This window comes from Anabrus simplex, chromosome 7 (genome assembly GCF_040414725.1).
Source record: "Anabrus simplex isolate iqAnaSimp1 chromosome 7, ASM4041472v1, whole genome shotgun sequence".
Taxonomy (NCBI): Eukaryota; Metazoa; Arthropoda; class Insecta; order Orthoptera; family Tettigoniidae; genus Anabrus; species Anabrus simplex.
The window spans coordinates 72,405,412-72,424,675 of record NC_090271.1 but is presented as its reverse complement, the minus strand read 5'-3'; the positions used below and the strand labels follow the sequence as shown (position 1 = coordinate 72,424,675).

The 19,264-nt window shown below is 40.8% G+C and overlaps 1 protein-coding gene and 1 long non-coding RNA gene across 6 annotated transcripts in view; one reads left to right on the top strand and one right to left on the bottom strand.

Annotated features, from left to right (window-relative positions):
* LOC136877259 (uncharacterized) overlaps positions 1 to 19,264 on the bottom strand; it is a 137,948-nt gene that overhangs the window by 25,598 nt on the left and 93,086 nt on the right. For all 5 annotated transcript variants that reach the window (XM_067151134.2, XM_067151135.2, XM_067151136.2 and 2 more), the window contains 2 exons: positions 15,552 to 16,135; positions 8,667 to 8,727 (listed from right to left, as the gene is read on the bottom strand). In XM_067151134.2, coding sequence (XP_067007235.2) covers positions 8,667 to 8,727; positions 15,552 to 16,135 — 645 coding nt within the window. The remainder of the gene's footprint in view (positions 1 to 8,666; positions 8,728 to 15,551; positions 16,136 to 19,264) is intronic.
* The window catches only part of LOC136877261 (uncharacterized), a 73,018-nt gene that overhangs the window by 27,991 nt on the left and 25,763 nt on the right, over positions 1 to 19,264 (top strand). The gene's annotated exons all lie outside the window — the stretch shown is intronic.

Genomic DNA, 19,264 nt, shown 5'->3' with positions numbered 1-19,264 from the left:
TTAAAACCCAAGGAACTAAGGTTAAAGACAGCCAGGCTAGCTAAACCACGGATTTGGACAAAACGCTAAGATATAATCACCCTATAATCTTCTTTATGTACACGGTTAACATGGAAGGACTAAAATGCTTATGATAAAAAAAAAACTTACACGACTGCACGGGTTGGGTCTCACAGGCCCACAGAGCACTTTAACTTACCACTGCTCACGTACTAAAGCAATCACTCCCATGTTCGTCTGCAGGAATACTACACCGGTGATAAAAGGGAGGTAGCAGAAGCCGGAAGCATGCAGCTATCACCATCTATCAGATAATGTTGGAAATACCAGCGCATGGGTCTCACAGACCCAACCCGTGCATTGGCGGGTTAACAATACTTCAATTAAAAAATAGTTTTGAGAATATGTTACAATGTTTTGGAAAAAATAATAAACTGAACACAACATAACACAAATTGAAATAAAAGCATTATAGTCAATTATGAATTTAATGTTTAGATTACTTTAAATATGCTCATAATAGCTCACATTGAAATGTCTCTATCAATGTCTTGCAAAAAATGGTTCAATTTGTAAAAGTTTGGATTTCGATTTCAAAAATTAAAATAATTGGTAAACAGAATAAACAATAATTTGAACATTTTTCTAACTAAATGTGGCCGTACATATATAAAATGTAATACAAATTGTAATATTTCTCTGTCCTGTTATGTAATGATCGATTTAATTTAAGCCCCTTACCACAGTACTTTATCAAACATCACTATCTTCGTAGTTCGGTTGGTTCTTAGTTGATTCTTTTACGACAGGTAGACGACTAAAGAACTCCTGTGCGTCATCTCAACAAAATTTCTTCAGTATTTGAAGGTCCTTGTACTTCTCTTCAGGTAAAGGAATTGCTCCTGAATATGCTTGAGCAACTTCATGTTGGCCGTGTAACACGTTCTTACGCCTTGTTGCTGTAATAACGGTGGAATTGAAGAGACCATTGTATGTTTCATGGTGTTCAACTGTCTGTGGATATCTGGGTGTAATTCGAAGTTCCAAGATGGACCAGGTTGCAGCATGAAATGTTTTCTTATACACCGGTGTTAGTAAGTTACCCTAGGACTTGAACATATTAGTTTTACAATCGACTACCTCAAAAGGAGAAGGTTTCACTCAAGCACTTCTAATTACTTCCCGCCAGTCATCTGTAATTTCTGCTGGAGATATTTTTGGATTAGGCCCATGTTTTTGTCACACTCCATGTACGAATGTCCTCTTATTGGGAATGTGACAACTACTTGGGCAAAGCGATTCAATGTTATTGCCACACAGTGGAGAAATCTAATCATGGTGAGGTTTTTGTTTTGTCCACTGCATGAATCACAGAAAATGTGGAGTTCACGGAGAGAATGATCTAGGTAGGTTGTTATGAAATGATGTAGCATTGAAACTACGTCGTCTGCTCCCTTTTTTCCCACTGTCTGATCGTAAGTGTAAAACACCGACATACCAGTTGCTAAAACATGTATATTGAACACATGAAATGAAAGTTTACTACGATAATAGGCTTCACTGGTCGATATGTTTGGTAACGGGAGATTTCTACCCAAATCTATAGCTATCGCCTCGTATGTAGCATCTTTTCTAGCTTCTCTTCTTGCGTTTCTCTTCCTTTTGTAGAACCAGTCAGCACTAACTTTGTGCAGTTTCATTTCGTTATACAGTTTCTTCAAATCTTCTTCCATCTTCTTTATTTTACCCAGATTAGATGATGTTTCTTTAGCCTTTTCTAAGTTACTAGCTGATGCTTTCTGTTCATTGCATGCGCTACACGTGTCAGTTTGGGGATACCCAAAAGAGATGTTAAATTTTGTAACAAATGTTAATCTGAATGTCTCATAAGAAATTTGAACATGCGGATAGCGTTGCAGAAACATTAAAAGCAGCTTTTTCACATTCAGTACTTCAGGTAGGTAAACTTTTCCTGTATCTTTTAAACTATAATGAGCTTTGCGTCCCTTAAGAGAACTGAAAAATGTATTCATTGCTTCATATGTTTCCGCAGGAAGTTTACTTTTGCCTCTTTTCTTATGTTTACCCCTTTTGTCAATTGGCGAGTGTCCTGTTGTAGCCAGGGACGATTTAATTGTGTAAACGGTGGGCAGTTACACCAGAAAAGGTTAAGATTGCTTTAAAACAAACATTAATTTCAGCGAGTGTCCCTTCACATGATATAGATGTTGATTCCCATAGGGAATATGAAATATATGTTCCAAATGAGTAAATTTACAATACCAAAATAAATGGTCCATTATTGGCCATTATAAATTTTCCAGCTAACTCATTCCTGGTTGCCAGCGTTTCGCCCCCGTGTGCTAGACTGGGCTCATCAGTTGGTACCTAGCACACCTACCAAGACGCTGGCTAGTGCATACCGTGGAGGCCACTGCGTAGGCTAATTGTAGCCACCGGCAGTGCCAATGCACTTACCAAAAATTGATGCCTGCTTGGCCATCAGATGATATAGATGTTGATTCCCATAGGGAATATGAAATATATGATCCGAATGAGTAAATTTATAATACCAATATAAATGGTCCGTTATTGGACATTATAAATTTTCCAGCTAACTCTCATAGTGCACTGGCACTGCCGGTGGCTACAATTAGCCTACGCAGTGGCCTCCACGGTATGCACTAGCCAGCGTCTTGGTAGGGGTGCTAGGTACCAACTGATGAGCCCAGCCTAGCACACGGGGGCAAAACGCTGGCAACCAGGAATGAGTTAGCTGGAAAATTTATAATGTCCAATAACGGACCATTTATATTGGTATTATAAATTTACTCATTCGGAACATATATTTCATATTCCCTATGGGAATCAACATCTATATCATCTGATGGCCAAGCAGGCATCAATTTTTGGTAAGTGCATTGGCACTGCCGGTGGCTACAATTAGCCTACGCAGTGGCCTCCACGGTATGCACTAGCCAGCGTCTTGGTAGGTGTGCTAGGTACCAACTGATGAGCCCAGCCTAGCACACGGGGGCGAAACGCTGGCAACCAGGAATGAGTTAGCTGGAAAATTTATAATGTCCAATAATGGACCATTTATATTGTCCCTTCACACACGACACAAACTTCACACACATAAGAAAAATCACGCAGACGGGCCTCTTGTGCTGGCTGCCCGGGTCACCTTCGGTTAACAGGAATTACGGTAATTAATCCTGCCAAGTACGAGTTCTGGGCATTTCTATCATCTAATTAAAATCATGTATTAGCTTATTCCGTTCACTTGCAGTGACCCACTTAAAACATTGTAATTGTTTGCAGTCACAGTCTTCGCCAGATTCATACGTAGTATTACGTAACCTCTTCATAACACTTTTCACACTACCGAATTTACGTTTCTTCTTTATAGAACACCCCATGCTCGCTATTTGAGTCTCCTCATCACTTGAACTGTAGACATGAGTGTCCATCACAGCATCCATCGTACTACATACAGTATTAGGGTGGTGTGCACCAACCAAGAGTAAGTTCTACTTCCGTAGTAAAGTACTCCTGAAGTTAGCATTCGGAGACTTCCATACGAGAGTAAATTACTTCCGAAGTATTTTAGTCCTTTGAGATACTCCTGGACTAAATTACTACAAGAGTAAAATGTTGATGAGCACCATCTTGTAGTATATTACTAAAGAAGTAAATAACGCACGAATATAGGTTAGAATTTACTCTCACGTCGTGCGTGGAGTAAACTAGGATCAGACTTGTTGACTAATTGAACACCGTATCGTATACGAGAGGAAGACGTTTCAAACGTGGTTATGGATTACTTGGATTATATTGACGATCTCGACGAAGAAAACGGCGGGAGTATAATAGTGCGTACAGTGCGTGAAAGGCGAGATCCGTATGATATGTACACGGAGAGTAAGTTTAAGGAACGTTTTGGCCTTACGAAGGAATCCTTTACTTTCCTTCTAAATCTACTTGTAGATAATTTACAACAAAATTCAGACAGAAATTCAGCTGTATCTCCCAAATTACAGTTGTTGTGTGCCCTGCGAGTGTTTCGTACTGGAACATTTCAGTTAGTTGCCGGTGATCTAATAAACGTTCACTGCACAAAGTCACAAAGTTGATTGAGTTTTCTGCGGGCATTGAACATATTTTGTTCTTTAATAGTTCTAAAATGTTTATTTTCATTTTGTGTACTTCCTCTTGCATTTCTCTCTCTCTTCATTATTGACATCTTATCTTCGGATGGATAAACAATGTTCAGCTGATGTATAACTAGACATTGTTTAAAGTTTCAATATTGGTTTGAAAATGGAGATAGAAGTATCTTCCATGCAACTCTTTGCTTGTTCCAACCAATGAAATTCATCGGCATGCGCACTGAACACCAGTCCGCTGTTTGTCTTCCTACACGTTAATCAAATATGGCTAAGCATGAGCATGACTTGCCCACAGATGCATAGTAGCGTCATCTTCAGTTTGAAGTTAAAAGATGGGCAGGATACATACCATATTACTGTGTACAATATACATGCGATGCAAAGTACAAATGGTTACAATTTTACATTTAGGACTAAATAAATAATAGATGAAATATGATGGAGTGATATAACGCATTATAGGCGTTATAGTCTAGTATGGTATATTGGTATAATAAAAGTTGGTGAATGAGAGTAAAAATCTTAATGTATATGATAATGAAATAAAATGAATGTCCACACTTCTGTTAATATCAATGCAGATATAAATTAAAGTCAAGTATAATGTATGATCGACAAGGCCATCTGATGAAGGGCACCGAGGAAAAATGAACATTGTCCAAAAATTTAAAAAAATTAGTGATTAGTCCTATTCGTTAGCTTGGTAGTGAAGCTATCAACACAAGAAATATCAAAGAGAAACAATGAACTACTTCGGTTTCCTTCTTCCTTTAAGTTATTAACCAATCAGAAATGTTTGTACATATTTTCGTACCCAATTAAAATTGGGGGTGTGTACAGGCATTCTGCCTATGTCAAGAGAGTTCTGGAAAATTCCCCTCCGAGCATATAAAAGCTGGGTGCTTTAGGGCCGTATTGTCATCTTCATTACTCCGGTCTAAGCGTGTGTAGAGTGGAAGTGGAGGCAGTGGCAGACTTGCCCGCGTCAGAAGGCCCAACGGTTCAAGGTAATGGCAGACATCTTTTAATATGTGATAGCTCCAGGCAGACAACTTGAGGGGAAGGTTTCAAACTTCTTTTTTTAATGTAAAGTTCTGAAGCCCTTGTTTTAATGTAATTTTTTGGCAAGTTGGAGGACTCTGTTCTAATCCCTGCTGGAAAATATGTAAATTAAGGAAACAAAGGGTGTTCACCATCTATTAACTCATTGTGGACCGTGGACGGCGTAAGACGTTTAAGCTTGCTCCTATGCTGCGGGCCGTGGACGGCGTAAGACATTTAATGTTCCGCGCGAAGCAATGCTGTTTATATTCGTCATCTATGCATTCTGACACCGTAGTCAGCGTTACTGGTTGTAGCAGGAAGTTGGTTGACCTTTTTGAGATAACTCTCACGTTGAGTAGGCTCATGTTTACCTTAGCTGTTTTAGCGGGAATATCTCAGCACTTCCTCGCGCATCAAGATGGTACTTGAGATTCCAATGCAGTGCGTGTCGTTCTTACCGAGTGTAGTATAATGGCTTATAAAACAAAGTTTCTTACAGAAGATTAATTATTAGATATTGTTCACAATGATTATTCTGGTGATGAACTTATTCCTGAAATAGACTCAGATAGTGAAAGTGAGAGTGACGAGGAAATTCCGATAGGCCTGCAGAGAAAAGTGAAGTGCCTGATACATATCATCCTAGTTATTGTCCACCCGTTCCACCATTTACAGAGAATTCAGGTATAAACGTTCAAATAGAAATTAAGCAGGATATTTTGAGTTACGTGAGTATTTTCATGAATGACGAATTTTATCAGTATGTGTGTGATCAGACCAATATATACGCGAGTCAAGTGCGGTGCCCCCGGGCTTTCACAAAGAATTTGATCATGCAATTGTGGAAACCGATTAGTCCAAAATCCTGATATAAAAACGTACTGGACTGAGGACCCTGTTTTTCATACTCCGATATTTTCTAATACAATGTTCCGAATACGCTTCCTTCGTATTCTTTCATTTCTTCACTTCGGTGACAGTAATCATTGTGCTGGAAATACAGATAGGCTGTATAAAATTAAACGTATTTTGAAACCTGTGATACCAGATTCACACCCTAAATATTTACTAGAGGTAAGCACAAAGTATTATTTTTCTAACATTTATAGTTTAGAAGTAATTGTAAATTGTATTAAGTGATGCACGTCAAGAGGGCTGGGCATGAAAATGGCTGGTCCAGGCATTCATGTGTCCCGCTCAGAAGCAGGTACTGAACGTGTTAATTCCCATTCAACTTGGTACGGGGGTTGACTATGATTTTCTAAAACTCTCAATTCTTCAAACCATTTTGGAACTTAATAATTCACAGCTAGTAACCCCTCTGTAGTATATGCTTAACCATAACCCCATATAGGATTTTAAGTGTATTTCAAAAGGAATGCAAGTGTTTCGACTCCTAGCATTTTGTTTATGGCCGATCTTCTTAATCCTTTTCTTTTGTACTTCTAGGCCATTTAGTATGGGCACTCACTGCCTCTGTTAAATTGGACTTATTCATATGTGAATGTGTAACAGACTGTCGAGCAGAAATGACAGTAAAACACTGTTTTGAAGTTTATCTAGAGTAAAATTTTGCAGAAAAATCGTGCTTCTGAAAGGAAAATTTTGGAATGGAAGTGAGTGGAGCAATGTGCTCTTTGAAATAGTGTAACTTTAGAGCTACAAAGCTCATTCCTTGTAAATTATTGTGTCTACGATCTTCTCCATTGTACCTGATTTCTGACTTTAAGTCATTGTTGTTATCAGAGCTGATGAGCTCATCATTATTCCATTTAACTGTTATTTGTTGTTGTTCATTCGGATTATCTATCAACACAGGAAAAAAAAGGATAGAAATAAAATTTCAGAATTTAAGTTATACTCTGATCTTTTCTCTGTCCACCCATTTACCCTGGCACCTTCTTACACCTCTGTAAACCAGGGAAATCTCATAACACTGCCCATGGGTGGTCATAATACAGTTATCAACAATACTCCATATTTCTTAATTGGCAATAACTGCTGAAACAAAACTACTCTGATAAATATACACTGCCGAAAAAAAAAAAAAAATAGTACACCCTCTTAGAGTTTTCCAATTCACTCAAGATTTGTTGTTGAAACAGTGAATATAGAGTACATGAAATGATTACATTTACTCAAGTGGTGCTGAGGTACGAGGTGTCGATCCATGTCGAAACACCCATATTAGTACGTGGTGTATCCTCCACGGGCGGCAATGCAGGTGCTGATTCTGCCATCCATTCGATCATACAGATGGTGAATACTATCTTGGGATACATTATTCCACACCTGTTTGCCTGTTCACGTAGTTTTGTATGAGTTGTGGGTTAACGAGTCGCACGTGTCAGTAGTCGTCACATTGTATCTGACACGTGCTTGATGGGAGGCAAGTCCTGAGATCGTGCTGGCAGCAAAGTTGCTGCATGCCTTGCAGGGCATGTTGAGTTTCACGTGCAGTGTGTGGGCAAGCATTATCCTGTTGGAAGAACACATCACCTTCCTGTTGCAAGAACGGTAAAAGAACGGGTCTTACAACATTCTACACATACCGAGCACTGGTCAGCGTTCCCTCCACAAACATCAAAGGTAACGAGAGTTGTAGCTTATCACACCCCAGACCATAAGGCCTGCGGTGAGGTCAGTGTGTCTTGGACGAATGCACTCCACGAGACAGCACTCGCAAGGTCTACGTTGTACGTGCAAACAACCATCACTTGCGTGCAGGCAAAATCTGCTTTCACACGGCCCGCGATTCCATCATCCATGTGATCCTCTGATGGTACCAGACGAGCCGTGCACTTCGATGCTGTGGCATGAGTGGAAGACGGGCTAGAAGTGTGCGTGCCCGTAGTCCCAAAGCTAGTAACTGCTTGGCAACAGTTCGTGTCGACACTTCTGGGCTCACAAATCCTCTCATTTGTGCAGTGGTAACTGTATGATCTGCTACTGCTGAGCTTACAATACAACAATCTTGGTGTATGTCTATGCTGCATGGACGTCCAGAACTTCCTCTACGGGTGCAAGATTTTCACGTGACCATTGCAACCAGCATCATTGCACAACTGACACAGCACGTCCAACTTGTGTGGCAATTCTCCGAAAGGACCATCCCGCCACTCGGAGGGCCACAGTTTGACCCCTGTCAAACTCGCTCGGTTGGCTGTAGGAAGCATGAGTGTGTCTCCGTTGCATGGCGCCTGTTTGCTTCACATGTTTACGTCACACTGAGCCTTATGGCTGTAAAGATTCCCTATTAAAGGATACTCGCAGATGGCGCTCTGGTAGCTGTGTCACTATGCTATCTGTTGGCGGATGACGTTGAGACCATTATCAGTACATCTACTATCCCCCATGTGGCATCTGCCATCATCGGATCAAAATCGGTGTCGTCTTTCCAGGTGTACTATTTTTTTTTTCCCCCAGCAGTGTATTATTAATCTAACTTACCCAAACATCACATTTTGGGTGCTATTAGGTTCTTGAGAGCCATCTGTATGTTGGGTGTCTTCTGTAAAGAAAATAGGTTGCCATTACAAGTCAAATAAAAACATCCTAAGAATAGAAACTACAGTATGTTCATCTCAACAAATTTAAAACCAATACACATACATAACACATCCTACAGTATACATATCAAAAAGTTTGGCATCATCTATCAAGTACGGTATGTGGTTCATGATACCATAAAAACTGGACCATGTTCATTTAAGCACAAGGCACAGTTTCTAAGTACAATTTTTTTTTTTTTTTTTTTTCCAAAATACACAACATTATTTAGAAAATATTTTGTTTTATTTGGATTCTACACATGTAAACTGCCCCTCCACACAGTCACCACCACTTATCATGACAGGGCAACCCATGGCTTCATCATAACCATGATGAAAGCCACCCAAAGCAGAGAGTGACAAAATTGTGTACTGTCTGTCCTCATGAATTTTTGCTTCAACAGTACACAGCAAATCATCTAGGACGAGAGATGATTGGCCACTCCACGAGACAAAATGCATGTTGGCAATCTTCACTGAACATTCAAACCCATTGCATCACCATTCCATCCATCATTCCATTTTCATCATACACCTCACAAACTTGGCAATGAATGACAGCTGGTTTAAGGTTTTGTGCATTCCAGAAAGGAATCATGAACTGCATCTCACAGATGGTGCGTCGATCTATTGTTCTGACTGTTTTAAACACTTACTACAAGATGGCCACACTATGTGAATGTCATGTGGCTTGACAACAGATGAGGGAAGCTATTTTTCTGTTTCTTGACCTTTTCCCACTGGTGCAAGGTCCTCTGTTCTAATCTTGGCTTGGCTCGCCATTTTGCATAGTCTTGGGCATTGTGTGGTCTTAAGTTCAGAGTCTTCATATCAGCACAAGCACAAGGCACAGTTTCTAAGTACAATTTTTTTTCTTCCAAAATACACAACATTATTTAGTCATGCCAGCACTGCTTTGGATGTCCATGTGGTCACTGCCCATAAATTTCAAAGGTGTCAGTGAAATTGGCAACTGTTCTAGGTGCAGCACGCAGGATGTGACCATACCATTGGAGAAGTTTTTTCCTGTGTCTTCTCAGTGATGGGAGATTGCCCATTTGCTGGTGGACAGTGCCATTTTTTACACGATGCAGGAGTGTGATGCCCATCGACCAACGGAGCATATGCATTTCCATGGTGTGTTAGTGCTCTGTAGCTTTGTCAGCAGGTTGACATTTAACACCGTATAAAGTAACAGGATGTACTATTATGCGGTATATTTTGGACTTCAGATGTAGTGGGATCCTTCTCTTGCAGAGTAAGCCTGTGACTTCCTTCCATCTCATCTGTGCTGCCTTTATTCTACTTCGCACTTCATCACCTATCCCATCATCAGTCTGTAGGTGGATTCTAGATACCTGATGCTTACAGTCTTTGTTAAGTTCTCTCCATCAACTTGAATTGACACGTTTCTTGGGATGGTATCGAAGTATTTGGTCTTCTTTTTTGTTTAGTCTAAAACTGTATTGAGAGAGACAGCTGTTCCAATCTTCAACTTGATGCTGCAATCCACTTCTGGTGGTATCGGCAAGTGTGACATCTGTGACATCATCTGCATATAAGAGTCCAAGGGGGACTCTTCTGCAGGTCCCGTGTGACTGTGTCTGTGACGAGGACAAGGAGCAATGGCGACATTGCAAAGCCTTAGTGTACACAACTTTCACTGCGAAGCTCTCCGAGATGCTGACAGCACAAGCTACACGACTTATGGTGTTCATATATAGCGTCTTGATCCAATTGATAAGCATTTCTGGTATATCAAAGTCAAGAAGTGCATACCAGATGACATGATGCACAGCATGGTCAAAAGCCTTTCCAACATCCAGAAAGGCAATATGCAGTGGCTGGTGTTTCTCAAGGTGCTTTTCAATGATCATTCTGGCAGTAAAGATGGCATCAGCTGTTCCAGCACCCTTGACGAAGCCACACTGATTGGTACTAATGTTGACGATGTCATGTAGTCGTCAATTGATGATTCTCGCAAAAATCTTCACTGTGTGTAACAAGAGGTGAACTAGACGGTAATTTGCCCATTCTGCTGGATCACCTTTTTGCTTATAGATAGGCACAGTGAAGCTTGTAGTACAATCACTGGGAACAGAGCCAGAGTCAACTATGGCATTGAAAAAGTTGGTCAGCCAGTTGATAGCAGGTTCTTTTAATTCATGCAACTTCCAGAAGTTTGTCGGGAGATCATCTGGTCCTGGCAATTTTTGGTTCTTCATACTCCTGATGGCGCTGGTGACTTTCTCTGATGTGATATGCAGGATAGGACCTGCTGTTGCATTACTTTCTGGAAAATGTGGGAACTCAATGTTGAAAATCTTTTCAAAGTATTGTTTCCAACATTTGTCCTGTAATTGCAGACTATCTTTGCCTTTTATGCACACATAGTGCTCAATATCCTATGCTGACTTTGTTCTAGCTTTGGTTAGCTGGAAGATAGTTTTCTCTCCTTTCTTTGAGTCCAGCATTGTATACAGGTCATTATAGTGACTGCGCCTAGCTTCAGTGACAGCTTTCTTAGCCTCACGTTTGGCTGTGATATATCTTTTCCTTCTCTGGAATCTTTTGTGAAACCTATTTTTTTTCTATTTGCTTTACGTCGCATTGACACAGATAGGTATTATGGCGACGATAGGATAGGAAAGGCCTAGGAATGGGAAGGAAGTGGTGGTAGTTCCCATCACCGTCATTATTTACTTTTGTTTTTCTTTCCCAAATTAGTACTTTCCTCATCACTAGGATATGTGCCATACATTTATCATTTGTGTCTGCCATTCTCTATATTCTTTTCTTCTTTTTACTCTTGCTTCTTCAAGTTCGTTGTAGCATGTCCTTCCCCTTCGACTCTTACACACTTTTTCTTTTTCCCTTCTTTTACTCACTTTTCATTTTAATCTCTATTCTATTCTTTTGTCCTTGTCAGTCTTTCTTTTTGTTCTTCTTCACCACTCCCTTCTGCTTCTCGGTGATATGCTTCCCAACCATGTTCGGTACTCAGTTCTGTCCCATGCCAGTTCTCTTCTTCTTCTTTTATTCATGTGGTCTCTTTCCGTTTAGCGTCGACCTTGAAGATCTTTTGCTACGATGTGTTTTCCTTCATCCCCACCTAGTTATACTGTACCTGCACCCTTAAAAAAGTTGCAGGTCCTCCTTATTGGGTCTTCTCGGATGTTTCCTCTCTCCTCACCAGGAAAACCCAGTGTGGAGATTCTAATTCTTCTCAGCGTCTCACATTCGAAGAGTATGAGTTCAGCTGATTCTTCTGCATCGTTGCATTTCGTACATACATTGTCTCTTATTAATCCAATTCTATGTAGGTGCTTTTTAAGATGGCAGTGTACAGTCAGCAGTCCTACTACCCATCTTTTATTTTCTCTGCTGAGTTTCAGCAGTTCCTTCCTTAGAATGCTTCTTGTTGTCCGGCCCCACGGTGTAGGGGGCAACGCATCCGCCTGTCACCCGGCGGTCCCGGGTTCGATTCCCAGCCAGGTCAGGGTTTTTTAATTGTAATGATTAATATTCCTGGTCTGGGGAATGGGTGTTTGTGCCATCCTTAATGTTCCTTTCCTCACAGACAATACTTCACACTTCCGCCATTCCAATAACACGCAGGTTCATACAACAGGGTGCTAGTAGGGGCAAAAGATCCACAAGGGTCGACGCCCCAAACAAAAGGCATTAAAAAAAAAAAAAAAGCTTCTTGTTTGGACTGTGTATTAGTTCTCTTGCAAGCCTGCATCCTGGAGCATTTTTTCCACTTTTCCATTTGTTTCTTCTGTACCCTTTTACCTATGTAGAGGCAGAATTGTCTATAAGAGATCCCACATACTGGTTCTGGGCGCACAAAAGGTGTTTCTGACCCTTTTATTACCACTTTATCTGCTTTTTCATTTCCTTCTATGCCTTCTATATTATTTTCACAACATTGTACACTGACAGCTTCAGGAGAAGTGCATGACAATACCAAACAATTTTGGATGTAACCTGGACAGCTTCAAGTGCCTTGATAACTGCTTGGCTATCTGTAAATATGAAAATGTTCTTACTTCTGTAGTTCATTTTCAGGTTTTCCTCAAGGCATGTAGTGATGGCTATCACTTCAGCTTGAAAAACTGTAGTGTGTCTGCCCAGGCTCATTTGGATTGATCTCTCAGACCTTCCCTGTTGATACCTCCTCCTGTTCCCTTCTCAGTCCTTGAGCCATCTGTCCACCACACTATATCTTCCCTATCAGGTTTCCATCTGTTAATGTCCCAGTCTTCCTTTTTAGTTGTCTGGGTCACAAATGGTTTCTCAAAGATATACTTTGGAATCATATAATCAGCTGGCATGTATAAAACTTCCCCTGTTATTACTCTGTTCATTTTACAGTGAACAACATTGGGCCTTTGAGTCTTCCAGCTTCCATTTTGCTCCAATCAATATGAGCTCATTCTAGGCTGTCCCTCTATAAAGTTACTTAATGGAGGAATATCTAGTAGAGTGTTCAAGGCTTCTGTCAGTGTAGTTTTCATTGCCCCAGTTATGGCTATACATGCCATTCTCTGAAAGCTATTTAGTTTTTAGTTTGCTACTGACTTTTACTTGACTTGGTTTCTTCCACCAGATGATTGCTGCATAGGTCATCAGTGGTATAATGATCATTGCGTATATCCACATTACCATGGCCAGCTTTAGGCCCCACGTTGTCCCGACTGCCCTCTTGCATGTATACAATAAGTTCTTAGCCTGGGTTATGTTTCTTTCTATGTGCGGATTCCATGTTAACTTTTTGTCTAATATTACACCTAAGTGCAACACCTGTTCTTCCATATAAATTTCTTGCCCAAAGAGCTTCAATGTTCTCGTCCCCTCTTATTTCTTCCTTCTTGTGAAAGGGACCAGTGTTATCTTGCTCGGGTTGACTGTGAGTTTTTCTTCCCAATTCCAGTTCTCCACAAGGTTAAATGATCTTTGTATGAGGTCCTGAATGACACTCGTCACCTTATCTCTTACCACAATAACTAGATCATCTGCATATCCTTATGTGTAAAATCCCTGTTCGTTGGGCATGGCTATATTTTGTTCACCACAGGGTTCCACAGAAGAGGAGAAAGCACTCCTCCCTGTGCACAACCTTGAGTGGCTCTAACTGTTAGCGTCTCTTCAGAGTTGCCTTTATTTTTCTCCCGTCTAACATGGATCTAATCCATTTTACGACAGTCTTACTCACCCTACTATTTTCAACAGCTTTTATCATTGAGTTATAGGTTGTATTACTGAAGGCCCCTTCTATGCGTAGAAATGGCACCACAGCAATTTCTTTGTATTCTCGGCATTCCTCTAGTTTACAAATCAATTGATGGAGTGCTGTCTCAGTGTATCTGCCAGGTCTGTATGCAAACTGATTTTCATGTAAAGTTGAGTTCAGTTGATTGTTTTCTGGATGTATTTGTCCAGTATTTTCTCCAGTGCTTTTAGCATGAAGGAATTTAAGCATAATGGTCTATAGGCTTTGGCTTGGGCATAGTTCCAGGCTTCGGTATGAATGATTTCGGCATGTACCCCAGAGCTAGGCTTGCTCTAAAAAGGTCTGTCAAGGCCTTGATGATTATCTCCTGTCCTTCCTACAGGAGTATCGGGAGTATCTCATCTGGTCCCTGAGTCTTTATGGGCTGAAACTTGTTGATTGTCCACCTCACATGGTTAGGCTTAATTAATCGGTTGGCACAGTTCCAATCCGCTCTTCGAGCTCTGGCCTCTATTTCAGCCTTTTCTTCCCCTTATACTTCCTCAGCCTCAGGAAAATGACAAGCTAGCAACATCTCCAGCATCTCCTTTCCCGTCGGGGTGTATGTTCCATCGGGTTTTTCTAGTGTTCCCAGTTTCTCAGAGAACAGTCTCCAAGAGTTTCTTTTTGCTCTCTGTATCTCTAGGTTATACTCAGCGAGTTTCCTATAATATACGTCCTACATACCATCTCTTGATGATATTTTGTACTACGCTCTAACCACTTTCTTCTTTTTGGCTAGATTGTTATTCCAGCATCCAACATTTTGGCGGTTTTCTTTTCTCTGAGGGGACAGTTGTCAAGGTATGCAGCTATAATGGCCTCTTCTAATTGTTCCACTGCCTCATCCAATTCCCTCCATCCCCTTACGTTCGTTTGGATCTATTGTACAGTCTGTCCTAGAGCTTCTCTCTCCAGTTACCTTATTTTATTTGGATCTTTTCCTCAGTACTTCGCTGTCCTATTCTGGCTGGGTCATCATTTTGAAGTCTGTCCGGCTTCTCTTCTGTACTGGCTCTGAATGAATCACTCATGTGGATTATTAGCCCTACAATGAACTAGTCTGATGAAGGGGCTTCCTCCTTACAGCCTCTGGACTTACTGGAGCTTTTCTTTCAGGGAGCCTAGCCTTTGGATGTGACCCTAACCACAAGGCAGTGGACATTAATCTCATCTGCTTAAGAACCACTGACCAGTAGTCATTTCTCAAGCGCCCTGTTTGCAGCTATTTTTCAGGGTTCCTGTAGGGCCTTCACAGCCGCCACAGTGGTCTCGAGCACACGAAGTTCCACTGTATAAAGGCAGAACCATACTTCATAATTTCTCTTTGTTTTATTGACGACAAAATCCCAAAATATTATCATGCCTGACTACAAATATGTTTACATTTTGGTTGCTTTATGGTTGGAACAGCTACATATATTCGTAGATTGGTTGGGCAAGGATCCATAGGTTCCAGGTATCGTACAGACTATTACAATTAAGCATGCAGCTAGTCAAGATACTTACCATTTGATTCTTCTAGCTGTGTCACCATCATCTGCTGCATTCGCTCCAGGGCTTGAGCATGTTTCATGCCTGCAGCATGCTTCTCCAATTCACTTTTGCCAGCATTGATGACACTATCGCAAGCTATACAACGAGCTTTGTATGGATTAGTAGGATCTCGATCTAACCAGTCTCGAAAGATGTCGATATTTAGCCATTCTGCACGAAACAATTTAGGTTTAACCTTTCGTTTCTCTGTTTCTGCACCTGATCTTCTTGCCTTGTAGCTACCAGGTGGAATGTAATCATAATCATCTTGTTTTAAGGACATTCTTGGGTTATTCTTTATCTGCTTTTCAGAGGATGAATAGACATGTTCATTATAACCACCATCATCATCATCATCATCAAATTCATCATCTTCATTTCCATATCCGTCTGCCTGAAAAAAGGCTTTTGAAGTATCATCTTCTTCATCGGACTGGCTTACATTTTCTATCTTAATTTTTTTTGCTGCTACCTCTATAGAGGCGTCCTTATCAGTTAAAGGGTCAGTACCAGCTGAACCGGGCACTACAGTCAATTCAACTTCATCACTTTTGACTCTGAGGACAAAAGAAAATAACGATAATATTAATACAAATCAGCATATACAGTACAGTGATAATATTGGTGTTATGCTAAAATAATGATAACATAATCAAAATTACTTTACCAAACAACATGAAAAGCTACTAAAAAAGCAGCCCAATTTTTATCAGAGAAAAATAAGGTATACAGTGAATTAATATTGTTACGGAGTTATCCGTGGTAGTTAGAGGTGAAAGAAGGGGCTGGGATGAATAGGTCTCAATCTACGAAATTAAAGTTAATTTAAAATTTAACAAGGTTATATTTTCTTTTCAAGATCAAGAAATAACAAATATAACAGGTACTTAGTAGCCTAGCAACAAATCGAGAACGTACAATTACAGTAGTTACAGGATTTGGGCTCCGAGAGCCAAATACACAATTCTTGAGCTATAAGCCCAACTTTACCCGTGTACAAGATTCAACCAAGGGGCAGAAGACCCCAATCATGCTCAAGAGCACTTGCTCCCAATTACATAGTAAAAGCCTCCTCGAGGCACACAGAAACAAATTTTAAGAAAGAGCAACTCACTCTGAAAGTTCAAGCCCATCTAAGGCCACACCAAACTCCACATTCAAGCTGACCTCCAAACACATGAAAACAGGGGTAAAAATACCCAACCTACTGAGGCCTATTCAGTAAAGAAGCAGGTTAATTACATGGCCTCCAAAATACCAACTTGAGAGGAGGCGAAACTGCACTCCTAATACACTTTATTAAAACCTAATTTGGCCCTAGGCCGCTTATGCAAGGGCTAATCCCATTCTACGGAGGTGACACGATAGAAAACTTTATGACATTACGAGTAGAAGGGAAACTGTTATGAAAACGTAGTCACCTCAAAACAAAATGAATGGGAGCTCGAGAGGGTTAGGCACTCTCTATCCCAATATGTAGTTTAAAGAGACAGAATTTATACCAAGAGTCTTTTACATTTTAGAGGAAAGTTACATGGTAAAGGGTATCGAACCTGCCCCGAGAGTTAAACTGCTGAGCTAGCAAGAAAATAAGTTATTAAAAGGCCATTACCTTATTGAAGAACTGCTGCCCGACGAAAGAGGCGCTTCCCGCCCCCTGCTACATAATTTACACTATGATAGATGTTACTGAAGTGGCCCGGAGACCCAAAAATCAGCAGTTTATATACCCTCGTGGAACATTCGAGACCTTTCAAGAATAAGAACACCCGCCCACAAGCTTTTTATTGGACGGTCAAAAGATTACATGTCAAAACTGAAGAAGAAAACCAGGATTGGTGGAAAATTAATTACAGAAATTTATGATTGGCCAATTTCAAAACTGGCAGAAAGAAAGGGTTAACGTTGCCAACTTAAACAATGGCAGAAAGAAATTTAATAAAGAACAAACTTATAAATACTAAATTTCTTCAAAGAAAAGTTCCTTCACTTTGCACTAGGGTGCAAAATAGTAGTTCTTAAGTGGTGCCATCTAGGAGAGAATGTTCACACTTCTTGCTACAGAGAAAACAAATATGAATCGAAAAAGACACAGTTCAGAACACTTCAAAATTTATAGTAGGGACATCTTCTGAGATACTTGAGAATTAACCCGGTAGTTAAAGTTCAGGCTTCCTCCAGTAGAGGAGTTTCAACTGGTGCAAAGTTCGAATTAGCGGCGTGGAGGTGTACCACCCGGTACAGGCCTCCGCCCCAAAAAGTCCTTCCAAGGGGTGACACATAAGAACATCAAATTCGTTTGAAAACAAAGTCCAAGTTATAGACATTAATTGCAGAAGAGAAAAAAAAAAATTTCTTAAATGATTGGATCCAGATTCAAAGTTCTTTGTAGTAACTTTTGATGTAATGACTTTATGCTTGTAGAAGTTGAATTCAGAAGGAAAAACTTTTAATTCTTGAAAGGGAAGAAAAATTTTCTAAGTCCACTAAATATTGCAGTTGAATCCAGAAATGTAGTAATTGTTGGTATTAAATGTCCATGTAGCTGATTAAGTACATTCAATGTTGATTAAGTTTGACGGCCAGACCAGTCGCCGCTGCTTGTGTCCAGAGGAGGCCGCTCGGATCCCTCAATTACCCTGAGATACCGCTTGCCCACACTATGAGAGGAGTAGTGGAGTTGAAGCACGCCGCGCCTGCGGCGAACATACAGGTCGCGGGCAAGTCGCAGGTTGTGCGCCGCACATCAGCCTTGGCCGGGAGGAGGACTCCGGCTCGCCGTACACTGGTTGGCCTCACTGGAGAGGGGCGGGCCCATACCCCACCTCAGTGGCGGTACGGCGCCGCGCTGCTGCGGGGACACTGAAACATTAAGATCTCGGCGGCAGAATTTTGTTGGACCAGAATGATTTTAAGGTACATTCATTGTGGTGGAAATGAGGGGCCAGCGGCGTGGAAATATTTATTTCATTCCAATTAGCTACAGTTTTATGTGAGCAGGAGACGGGAGCATGGTAATGGCCATGGCAAGGACAGGATGGCAGTTTAACTGGTCGGGGAAGGTGTACAATATATGCTTAAATACAAAGAACCTGACTCCAAGGGCAGAAGGCCTGAAAATGAAACTAAAATATAACCTTCCGAATTCTTTCAAAAATGTTAAAGTAAAAAAAAAATCGTCTACGTTAGTGCGGAAGTTACACAGGTTTCACCTGCGACAGGTGAACCCTAAATATCCTCTCGGTGGCTGGATTGCTTAGCAATAAGGTAATGGGTGTAAGGATATCGAGAATAATACACGGCCCATGAAATCTGGGGGCAAGCTTGCCCGCGGGAACAAAATTCTTGACCATCACCTGGTCACCTACCTTCAAACTGGTGGGTCTCCGTCCACGATCATATCTTTCCCTAACCTTTTCATGAGACACTTTAAGGTTGGCTTTAGCCTTCTTCCAAAGATCTTTAATATTATCTAGATCTATTGTCTCAGGTAGAATATCACTCAGAGACCAAAGGATAGAGAGCGGCGTGTTTGGAACAAACTTGAACATCAAAGAAGCTGGAGTAAACTTATGGGATTCGTGAACCGCCGAATTCAAGGCAAAAGCAAACCAATGTAGGGACGTGTCCCACCTAGAATGATCTTCATGATGATAGGCAATCAGCGCGGACCTCAGATGACGATT